Source organism: Triplophysa dalaica, chromosome 5, assembly GCF_015846415.1.
Source record: "Triplophysa dalaica isolate WHDGS20190420 chromosome 5, ASM1584641v1, whole genome shotgun sequence".
NCBI lineage: Eukaryota > Metazoa > Chordata > Actinopteri > Cypriniformes > Nemacheilidae > Triplophysa > Triplophysa dalaica.
Genome location: NC_079546.1, coordinates 8288628 through 8300655, shown reverse-complemented (window position 1 = coordinate 8300655; position 12028 = coordinate 8288628). Strand labels below are relative to the sequence as shown.

The following is a 12028-nucleotide window of genomic DNA, read 5'->3' as shown; positions in this document are numbered from 1 at the left end:
AGCTGGAGAAGGGACAGAAAATCCTCTCTGTGCTTTTTCAGCTGTTTTTCTCAGCCGAAGATTGCATGACCTTTGTAAAATGTGAAAAAGTCGTTCCTTTAGCTCTGTCAGGTTGCTTGTGAAGCAGTAACAAAATTCAAACCTGCCAAAGAAATAGGTTTCGACATATAAATATTCACTTTTGAGTTATTAAAGTGTCTCTGAGGAGATATTCAGATCAAGTGGACAGAAAAAACAACCTGTTGCGTTAATAAGGTTAGACCGTGAACAACCAAGTGAAATCTCTTTGCTTTATCTCTCAAAACTGTTTTAAACAGGTCTCCAGGCACCGATCTCGAGATGATTTGGTTGTGTGCGGTAAAGCGTTTATCTGCGTTTAAACCCAGCTGTGATTAATTTAACTATAAGTGGCTTTGATAAGCCCGCTGCTCTTTCTGGCTGTGTTAGATGCTTAGATGTTGGCAAATATTTGATAAGGAGACCTTCTATGTGTTTCTCTCGGCTGAGAGAGATAACAAGCACACAAAGACTGCAAACAGACAGACTGCACATGCACACTTACTGTCAGTCAAACCTTTGTACAGACTTCAATTCTTTGTTCTTGTTTGTGCTTGTTTATGCTCCCTAAAATCATTATTGTTCATTTTTGTCTTTTCAATGTTAGCACACTTTGCATAAATAACAGCTCTCCACACACTTAGTATTTTTTCAACTATGAAGTATTCACCTGGGACGCTTTTTAAACAGTTGGGTACTTGTTGGCAGCTTTTCCTTCGCTGTCTTATCCAACTTATTTTTTTCTGTAAAAATCAAGTTTGGAAGTAATGTTTAATTAGAGGAATCAAGCATGAACAAATGAGATAATTTCAATTATTTCAAAACTATATAATAATTTTGAGTTTACGTCAGGTCATGATAGAAATAAATTGGGTCGAAATGTTTGATGTTGAATGTTACACACATAGTTATTCAATCCCAATGCCTCGAGCTTAAAGATAAAAAGTTCTGTTTGAAATATCTGAGTGCATAATGTTCTTAATACTGACAGTTTCGTCTTTAATGACCATCTCTACTTTTATGATGTCATTACAGTGAAAGTCAAAAGCTGTAGTAAAACATCTTTATCAGTCGAATACAGCAGAATATCATTGGTGATGAACATTCTGGAGAGTCACTTTCGAAATCCCTCTTGACATAAATTGCAGGGATTTTTACACAATGATGTTATATACATTAAGAATTAAAATTGGCTAAAGTTGGATGAGAAACATTGAGTCCTTTTGGCGGCTTCTTGAGTGTTTTGGTTCGAGAGGGTCACAATCTCATTTTGTGTCCTGCTTTTCAGTAGTTTAACCATTGGAGTGTGTGTGGGTGTGTGCTTGTGAGAATCATGATAAGAAGCGTTTAATTGGCAGGCGGATCGGATGCGTGTGTGCCCGCGTTAACGTGTGCTTGTAAGCATTACAGTGCAAGACTGAAAACCAAGTGCGTCCCACGCATGCCCATTGGCGGCCTTGCGCCTTCTTTTGAAATTTTGCCATTTGTTCCTAACACCTTGTGGTCATAACATTAATCTGCATTTTTGATTTAATAGCAACTTGGAAACAAAAGATCATTTTGTGCACCCCGATGAAAGTTGCGAAATGTAGTGCATTTTGTTGATGAAGCCAACACATTGTGAAACTGCTGCGTAATAGAATGTTTTCTGAAGCCTAGCTCTTTTTGGTTAAATTTCCCAGCCGTTTTGCTTTTTTTTTTAACCAAAAGCCGTAAGTTTTGTGAATTAGTTAATTAGTTTAAGTGCTATTTTGAGACATTTATTCGATAATGACTGACAGCCCCTCCCCCTTTGCCAAGTCCTACTGGCTATTTTTCGAGACAGGAACTTCATATTTGGTAATGTTGTTGTTATTGCCTTGCTCTGCGTACTTGCAGTTTTGCCACGGTTGTCATGGAGACGGCAGCTGTATTGAAGTTGGATTGAAATTGTGTGTTTAGAGAGAGAGAGAGAGCATAGGAAATGTTGATAGATGTGTCGCTCCACACATCAATGTTGTTCAACAACTCTGACTTTATCTTCATATAGATTTAATAAACTCTCGGAACTGCTCGGGTTTGGTTATGGCCCTCATGATATGGCCCTTTCTTCTGCAGAACACAAAAGAAGATATTTTGAAGAATGTTGGTAACCAAACAATATGGCGCCCAATTGACTTCCATTGTATGGATGGAAAACCACAGAGGCATTTTTCAAAATATCTTCTTTGTGTCCCACAGAATTTTGGGGTTTACTACGCCTTCTAAGGCCAAAAAAGCATTGTGTGGCATTTAGGTTTGTGTTTATCGGAACTCAATAAATAACAGGGACATATCAAAATATGTTTTGACCCTACTGCATAATGTCTTATTTGTTGTTCCTGAATGGTTTTGTGAGATTCTTCCACAGACTGCTGAGCCAACGCTCTGTGTCAGTCAGCGTAATTGAAATTCATACACACACAAGCATTATAAACGGGGTGAATGATTCTCCATAATTATAAATTCTTGTTCTGAGATTTCTGCTGAATGTGAGCTGCATATGCATTACGCTGTACTGCCTTTCTGAATGTGCTGAAGGTCCCACTGGGAGGTGAAGATGCCGCGTTAGTGTCATTTATTGCACCGCGATCCCAGAACCCGCTGAACAATTATCATAATTAACATCCATAAATTAGCGCACAATTTCTTGCTTGCTGAATAATGGGAAAACGTAATGAGGGCGTTGTGAGCACGCACGAGCACAAGCACACTTTAACCAGTTGCAAATCCTGTCCTTTTTCTGATCCCAACCTTGGAGAGAAGAATTGCATGGAGTTAGTCTGTGACAGTGTGTGTTTGTGTGTGTGTGACGCAGACACAGAGTGATGTAGAACATTATTAGAGAAGACAGTGGGTGTGCTGTGATAAACAGGCATGTTTTGTTTTCTAATTTAACTACAGTCAGCCATGACAGACTCATTAGGAGATTGAAATCTAATACGGTGAAAGACAGCAAGTGTGTGGGTAAGAGTATCAGGTTTGTTACCACTTTTCTGGAGATAAGATGTGTTTGACAACAAAACGACAGATGCTAGAATTTCTTTATTTGGCCAAAACTGAGGCAGATGTGCATGCAGTGAAATGCACGCACACATTTTTCTCATTTCAAATAAAGTATATATTTAACTTTTTAGTTGTTATATAACAGATCAGGGTATTTATTATTCAAAGTATACAGTCTTTTTGTTTTTCTATACTCTGTAAAATAAGGCTTGCTTAATGGCAGTCTTTTTCAACGGTTGCAGGCAAAGAAGTGTAAAAATAGCAAGGTCATGTACAGTATATACATTTTTGCCCTTGGAATGAAAAAGTCATGTGGACATTCCTGTGACATTTTCAAGTAACGTTCAGCAAATCTTTCTGTGATTGCTTGCTCTATAGAATGCTTCTTACAAATCCGCCTTCAAAACTCACAAATGTCAAGTTCTCCAATACGTTATAGTGATTTATATAGCAGGTGCGTCCCCTCATATAGTTTTTAATAAAAGTAAAATACAATTGAGCAATTTTAGCTATACCATTTGTATGATGTGGTCACAAAAGGCACTGCATCTTGCCTCGTTTGGAGTAAGAAATGACTCTTAAGGAAAAGGTGCTGAAAAGTGGTCCATTAGACATGTAATGCAGAAATACAGCTTTTGTCAGCAGCTGTTAAACTCAACTGTCCAGCGTATCGGTTGCATAATGCAAGTTCATGTTTTGTTGTGCTGTTAAGATGCTGCAAATGATCAGATTACACTGTGCAGTATATGATTGATGCTTTTTAATGTTCAATATCTGTTGTTAATGATCACAACGGATCGCTATATCGATTTCATCTCTAAGCCCTTTGGTCCACTTTATTGTACTAGTTTTACCCAATAAACAATGCATCAGAGAGAGAGAGAGAGAGAGAGAGAGAGAGAGATAAACGATGAGGTAGACTGTGGCTCGAGGCCAGAACAGGTAAGAAGCAGTTTTATTGTATTACTACACACAGACCAAAGAAAGAAAATTGATTTCAGAGAGACCGCAGCATTTAAAGAAAAGAGTGGCAGAGCACCGATGAGATGCCACTGCGATCTTCACTTGAACTGATGGATAATGCAAAGAAAAGTTGCTTTTGTATATTTGCCCGTGTGAGCGATTATACCCTCTGAAAATTTTACTTGAACCTATTTTTTGCTCTCAATCCAAATCCAACTCTTTTTCAAATTCTCTCCCCGTCGCTCATTTTGACTCCATGATCGTCTCCTTTCAATATTTTTTCATCTCTGCTTTCAAGTGGAGCCAGTTTTTTTTAAATGCCTTCTGTTTTCCTGTGAAATGTTATCAATCTAAAGCGCACACACACACACACACACACACACACTTGAATCAGAAAACACTTTTGATGCAGATTAATTAATTTGGCATTTGTGCACGTGTGATGCAACAGGAAGTGAGGTTGCTGATTATGTAAGGCTTCCTGCGGTTATACAACTGCTTGACTTTGCACCTAGTCTTCTGTCTTTTTTGGTGCGTTCTCGCTGTGTGTCTCTCCCTCTCGCTGAGCAATACTCTGCCTTTTTTTCTCCTTTTGAAAAATCAACAGTATAATGCAAAGTGCATTTAGGAGTACTGTTGCTCATGCATGAGTGTGTAACTCAGTGTTTTTAGTCATGGCTTGTGACTCATCCAGCACTGTTTGTGCTACAAACATGATCTATTGTAAGCAGGAAGACTAATGTTTTTGGGAAACAGATGCCAAAAATACCTTTTCATTTATTATCATCTTATCATATAGGAGGAGGACCTGAGCCAGAATCTTGATAAGCAACCAAGCTGAACACTATTGAAATCACACTTTAGTCATCTCCTAGAATGCATTGCACCACTATGGCGACCTACATAATACTTATCGAGTTTTTTGTGCACATAACTCATTTCCTTAAGAATAGAGAAATCTTTTCTTATGTTTATTAATGCCACAATTATTTGCAAAAGGTGCACATCCTGCTTTTCGTGGTGTTGGCATCATCCAGAGACTTTTCGAAAATTCTAGCAAACATTAACATTAACATGAGACATGACCACACTTGGACCTCCTGCTTTGAATTATCTATATTTTATCTGTATATTTATGCTTTGTCATCCATATTCACAGTCCAAAAATTTGATGGCAGTATCTAACTGCTGCAAATAATACTTGTATATGTTGTGTATATTCAGACCTTTCATTTTCTCATTCATTTAAATTTTGAATTCTGCATTACAGTTTAGATAGAATAAGTTTGAGGTCATTGCTAAAGACTCTATTAGACTCTTTTGTCTATAAATTAAGTCTCTTTTATTTGTCTTACATTCAATTTTCTCTCTCTCGTAGCCAAAGCAGCGGACCTCACTATCCTCTTCCCAGGACGTACAGAAGCCTGTGCAGAACCACAGTGGTGAGCCCTCAGAGGTCAGTTCATCACTCGGCTACGCCAGCTTCAGCACCAGCCCACCCGCCAGCCCCCCTATCAGCCCCGCAAACTGCTCAACGGGGTCGGCTGAAGACTACGGCCTCACCGGTATGATCTGCCTTTCTTTATTTTGCACTCTGTCATGATTTTGAGATGTGGAAAAATCAGCATCTTGGAACAGCATTCATATCAGACAATTAGATTTTAAGAAAATTGATATTGTGATTAATATTTGGGTTGGTAACATGAATGCTCCAGACATATTTTTGCATCACCAACCTCAAGAAGCGTCCTCAGACAGGTGTGAGCTATTCGAATCCTGCAAAACGTTTTAATGCAGATTTTGATTTACCATTTGACAGCTGGTCTTCAGCCCTTGATGCATGTTTATTTGTTAACCTAGATGTCTCTTCTGAACCTTAAGACACGCTTATTTTTAAGAAATGAATCTGAGAAGCAAAATTCTCTATTTTAGTTCATTTTTATATACAGCAGAGATATTAAAGAGCACTGTTATTGCCTTGATATTTTTATAAATAGGCCGGACCAGGACGTTATTAGAAATGACCCACAGCAGATATTTATAAAGATAGAGAGGTTGGTAGATCAATGACTGAAGAGTAACGTCTCCAACATTTTAGCCAATGGTATCACCAACTAAATACACCCCCCCCAACCAGACACATCTCCAAACAGACAGGCTAATTTTACCAGAAGATCTTCCTCCTGATTGGCTTAGAGTGCATTTGGCCAACACTGAGTGATTCCCTCCGCTTTCTGCCGCTCTACTGTAAAAGTGTGACAATATTAGTCATCAATCCACATTTCAATGGCTTGAACAATATTTTAAAGTACTACTCAGCGATTCGGTGAACATAAATGCATGGTATGAGACCTTCAGCATGCATCACAGCTCTCTCTCTTGTGGGAATGTCCCCATTCAGAATAATGGTAAAAATAACATCACAGGAAGGTTCTAGTAAACGGCCTGTGCAAACACACACTAACTCAGCAAACGTCAGTCATTTGGCACAGGCTGCTTTGTTGCCAAGGCCGCCACTTCCTGCCTGTCATTTCCTCAGCATCCGCCTACTTCACTGCTGGCCGAGTGGGCAGTTGATGCTGTTCCCAATGCGCTGTCTTTCCTGATGCTGAGGTGAGGGAGTCATGGTGATGCTGTTGTATGTGGAAAACTGCTTTGGCTGGTTGATTTTAAGGAATGCTGCATGCACACTTGTCTGGCACCCTGTTGCCCTGACATGTGTTTGAAGAAAGGGCTTTGTAGGAGGGAGAAGGAGAGAGATATTTATATATGACTGGTGCTCAGCCTGGCTACACAATGCTAGGTTTTTTTTGGATGGTTGCCAGGGAGTGGCTCTGTGGTTTCTAAGGGGTGCTTGTTAGTGGGTTGCTTTTTGGTTACAAGTGTGTTCATCCTTTTCGACTGTTCTACCTTTTATTTAACTTTGTGACTTCTTTAGATCCCACCAGGTGTTATTCATTTCATCCATTAACTGAAATCCTCTTCACCTGCGGATGTATGGCAGGGGACCTGGCAACCCTTTAGCTCAAACCTCATTTGGCCTATTACGTGACTCTGTATGGCCACATTACACAACGTTTCCTCTATGCAATGTAAGCATTATCTTGGTAGGTAATGGCGATAAAGGAAATATCGCTGTAGCACACAAAAACCTCACAGCCGCAGCAGGGGAGGTTTAATCTTTCGTTGCCAGGTCTTCGCTGTGCATGGAACCCTTTGATCTCGGTCTCTCTCCAGTCTAACGGGGGCTTTTGAAATGGAGGGATCTTTTCCTCTCCTCTTTGATGGATACGCCCTGACGTTCTGCCCTTATGCATGTGTCCTGCGTTTCACTGTAGGACTGTAGAAAGTTCCAGTGAGTAAAGATATTGGCAAGTGAAGTCAATGCCTTGCTTAAAATGAGTTTGTTTTGAGATCTCACAGTGTATCGTTTAACGCTACTTGTATTGAACGCAACTGGCACACAGAGGAACAAACAAGCGTTGTCACATTTTACTCTGCGTGGCCAAAAACATAAAGTTGAGTTTTGATTGAAGCAACAGATCAGGGATGAAATCAGAGTAAGCGCACAGTGCTCTCTGTGCGGCTCCAAGAATAGATCTCGCATTTTTATGCTTTTGTTCGTCCCATCTCATTTTTTCCCTTTCATTTTCCTCCTCCTCACTATTTATTAGCTTTATAAGGTCCATTGTATTGTTGCCTTGGCAACTAACGTTGAGTGAAGGGTGCATTGTAATTTCTTTTATGGCGTTCCTTCATAGGTGAAGTCAGTTCTGTCATTTCCTACAGTAGACGCGAGAAAGACAGAGAGGTAGATGAAGATACAGAAGCAGGAGAAGACAAGTACTTATCACTTTGGGTCACCAAAGGTGGTGTATTTATATCCAAGTGAGGTTGATGCAGACGTTATTGATGCGGTGTTTTGTAACTGCACAGAGAGATGGGTGAGATCTCTACGCTGTGATTTGCTGAGGATGTTCAGCTGCAAGACGCAGTCAAGTTGATCTCCTTTTGGTGCAGTGTGGGTGGAGATCAGACCGTAATGACCTGGGGGCTGCATTTGAATCCGCTCATGTAGTTAAATGATGATTTGGCTATTGATATCAGTTCTAAATATAAGAGTGCTTGTTTTGAGCCGTTGTAGGGCTGAGATGTGTTGACGTTCTGCTACTTTTCAATTAGGGCTGTCATAATTCTCACATACTCGTCTAATCGCAACTATTTGACTTAACCAAATTTATTGCGCAACTTTAGAAGATACAAGAGAGATCTGTAGTGCTGTATCTGCAGCACCCTTACGTTCACAGTTCTTGCTTTGTATTTACTGTTACTGTTTCAAATGATTTAAAAAAAGTATATATTTTCTCATTGAGTAGATTAAGTGTGTAAATCTTACATTGCACGATTGATCATTTTACAAAGGATAATTTGTTGAAATAATTTATGATTTACGAGTATTTAATGAATGGAGCAAAATGTATGACATTATTAAGATTTAAAAGTTCACAAAGCCCTAAAACAGACAATTAATTGGCATATTCACAATTTATCAACAGGGCAATTCCACGAAAATGTCAACCGTACCACGAAAAAAAACGTTTTTATATCAGGAGTTTTTACTATGGTAACAGCAAAGATTTTAACATTTGGTGGTTGAAATACCCATGTGAGATCTCTCTTCAAATTTGTAAAGCATTTGTTTTATTTTTAGTGCATGATTTTCCATAGTCAGGTAAGTGCCGTTTTCAGGATTGTCATATCCAAGACGCTACATATTCCTCATGCATGTACACATGAAAATGAATATAAAGTAACTATTTCATGTTCTATAAAGAGGCATCTCTTCTCCATTTATTGGGTATTATTGCATCAGGATTGTGCATTTTATTTGACAGAAATTCTAAAAAGTTTATCGTCTCCCAAAAATGCATCCTTTTTTGTCACATCCATGCATGTTTATTTCCCTTTTTTAAATATTTTTATTTTTCTTAGACTGACATATTTTGATGTTTAGACAACAAGGGTTCAGAAAAATATAAACAGATGGTTCAATATAATCGTAACAAATTCATTTTTATGTCACGTCCATAACGCATAATGTCACATCCATTCCGTCGGAATTGCCCAACAGCTACATTTTATAATTGTGACGTAGCTCTAGTTTTATTTGGCAAATTGAATGGAGTAGTGATGTGCATTTAAGGCACTGAGCGATTATGACTGGAGATAAATGAATACTTAATAATACTCCTCTTAATTCATACTTTTCCGTCGTGTTACAGGTGGTTTAAGTCAAATCATACCACAAACAAATGTAGATTTGTGGGGGTATGGTTACACGAGGCGTTTCAGCCAGGTCTGGGTGAGCATTCGCGTTAAGATATTATGTATCTTTTGTTCCGATACTTTAATATTTGCAATTTTAATACATGGGCAACTTATAACACACCAAAGACATAGAAAAACACATACTTGCGCCATATAACCCCTTTAAATGATAAAATATTGTGTTGTTAAACTTGTTTTGTAAAGTTGTTGTTTAATACTTTTTATTGGTATTTGTTAAACCCAGTGACAAACATAAAGGTTGACTAATAATAATAATTTATTTCTAAAAATACAAATCCCGAAAAACGGGCATATAAGGAAAGGACAGCAAACAGCGCCAGTTCTGAAGTTGTGAATGATATTCTGTATTATGACCAACAGCTATTGCCTCTCACCTTTCAGGTCAGGATTGAGAAAATTAGAATCAGTCCAGTTGAACTCGGGCTATACGATTTTATTAAATCGCTCCTGCGTTCTAGAATCAAAAGACACTGCAATGCTTCTGCCTCTTGATATTAAAAGGCAGGACTTCTTTTCATCGCAGCCCATGTGGAGTGATATCTCCCATTCATTATTCAGTGATTGCCATGTCTGCTCCTAGTATCGTTTGGTGAGTGCTTGAAATGTCCAAGAACTATTAAATGACCTGATTGACACTTATGCTGGTTTCCATATTAATGATGTGTGCGTGTGCCTGCTCGTGCAATCGTGTGGAAATCAGTGTGTGTTAGGCCTCTTCTTATGAAGCGCTGTGCTAACAGGGCTCTATGGCATAATTAAACACCATCATTCCATTAAAAAGAGTTTGATTAGCCGAAGTGTGAATAGTACGTGTGTGTGGTGTGTCTTCCCTACTGTGCCCCCTCCAGCTAAGAGTTTAAAGATCACAGTCTCGGGTGTTGAAAGGAAAGAGCAAAATTAACATTGTTATTGTCCCCACACAAAGACAAACACACACACATTCTCATAACTGTGTGAGCACTCGCACAAACAGACAACATGTATCATCTGAACGGGTTCTGATTCAAATCGAGCACAGATTGAACATCACTCATCTGACACTATGTGGATCCCACAGCACTTGTTAATGCTGAAACGTGCAGATCTGCAGTTTGAGACAAACGGAAAAGCCACAGCAATTTAATATTTCATAAGTGTTTATGATTCCTGTGGGCATACAGGGAAAGATAAATGGCTGTACACGGAAAGGTATATAAAGGGTCACAACCTCTTTCTGTTGAGCTGGTACCACACATGGGAATTGAGAAAGGGAACCGGGCTGTCAAATTTCAGTTGACTTTAACCCATGTGCATGTGTACGTTGGCCCTTTAAGATCTCTGTGATTGACAGGTCGGATATTGTTCTGTGGCTTTTAATATCTTGGAGTGAGTCGAAGACACATACCAGAGAAAATGAAACAAGATTGCAGCAGACGTGGCGCTGAACCCCTGTCCCTGCAAACATAACCTATCTTACTTCTGATGTTGCTCAAAGAGATAAGAGGCTCGTATGTGCCTTTCTTTATGACCAGAGGCTATGCAGGTTCATATTTTGGGGGAAATTTATGCTAATGTCACTATATTTAAAATATCACAGGGTTTTGCCAAGTCAACCATCATTATCACTATAGCTACGCGTAATAGCAAACAATGTTTTTCTATGAGATGGAATGTCTGATGTACTGCTAATGTATGTTGCACAAGCACCGCAGGGCGAGTTATGCACGGGTGTTTAATATTTAAGGTTACTTTCACATCCTAAACTTTAAGTATGAACAAGGGCAATTGATGATTGCCCTGGCAAGCACCAGTAATAAGATTTATCAGCACTTTATTTGAATAATATTAAGTTATTGTATATATATTTGATCTGAAATACAAAGGTACAGTCTCTCTTTTTGGATGCCGCTTTAGGACTGGCAGGATCTCTGGCCCTATTTTTGGCAGGAAATGGGTGCAGTTCGATACGGCGCAGTTAACATTTGTTAACAAGCAATTAAACATGTGGCCTTTAATCCACTGCAAAAGACAGCCATCAGGTCTGTGAGTGCGTGTGTGTGTGTTTGTGTGTGTGTGACTCAACACAGAAGCAAAGAAAAGTCTATCAGAAGCACTCTTTTTTCATTTTTCAGTGTTCTCCAACATTGCATCCGCTCGCATACTGAATAACTTAATCAATATAAATAAAAATCAACAGCTAAATTAAAACCCAAATTTAGAAAAGCTTGTTGAATCACTACTTTAATACATCACACATCTACAGTATTCTAACCATATCTAATTGACCACATCATTAATTGTTGATATGAGGCTTTTTTGGAACAATTTTAATACCAAGTTATTTTTTTGTAAATGATTAATATTTTGTAAAGTATCAATTCTGCAATTGTTCTTAGTTAGTTCATGCTTTATCAAAATGCATTGTAATGCATTAAATATGTCAAATAAAAATTAACATTAACCCAGTTTAAAAGAGTATTTCACACCAAAATGAAAATTATATTATGACATCTAAAACTGTATTCTTTTATTCAGCTAAACATAAACACAAATGTATGAAAATGTTTTTTAAAAGTATATATGCTAAAACATGCTGTAATTTTTTTGTTTTTTTGGAACCAACATTTTGAAGCTCAAAATACCACATAAATCATTA

The 12028-nt window shown here is 38.4% G+C and overlaps 1 protein-coding gene across 7 annotated transcripts in view; it reads left to right on the top strand.

Moving 5' to 3' along the window:
- The window catches only part of anks1b (ankyrin repeat and sterile alpha motif domain containing 1B), a 134598-nt gene that overhangs the window by 66712 nt on the left and 55858 nt on the right, over nt 1-12028 (top strand). For all 7 annotated transcript variants that reach the window (XM_056747552.1, XM_056747548.1, XM_056747550.1 and 4 more), the window contains one exon: nt 5423-5609. In XM_056747552.1, coding sequence (XP_056603530.1) covers nt 5423-5609 — 187 coding nt within the window. The remainder of the gene's footprint in view (nt 1-5422; nt 5610-12028) is intronic.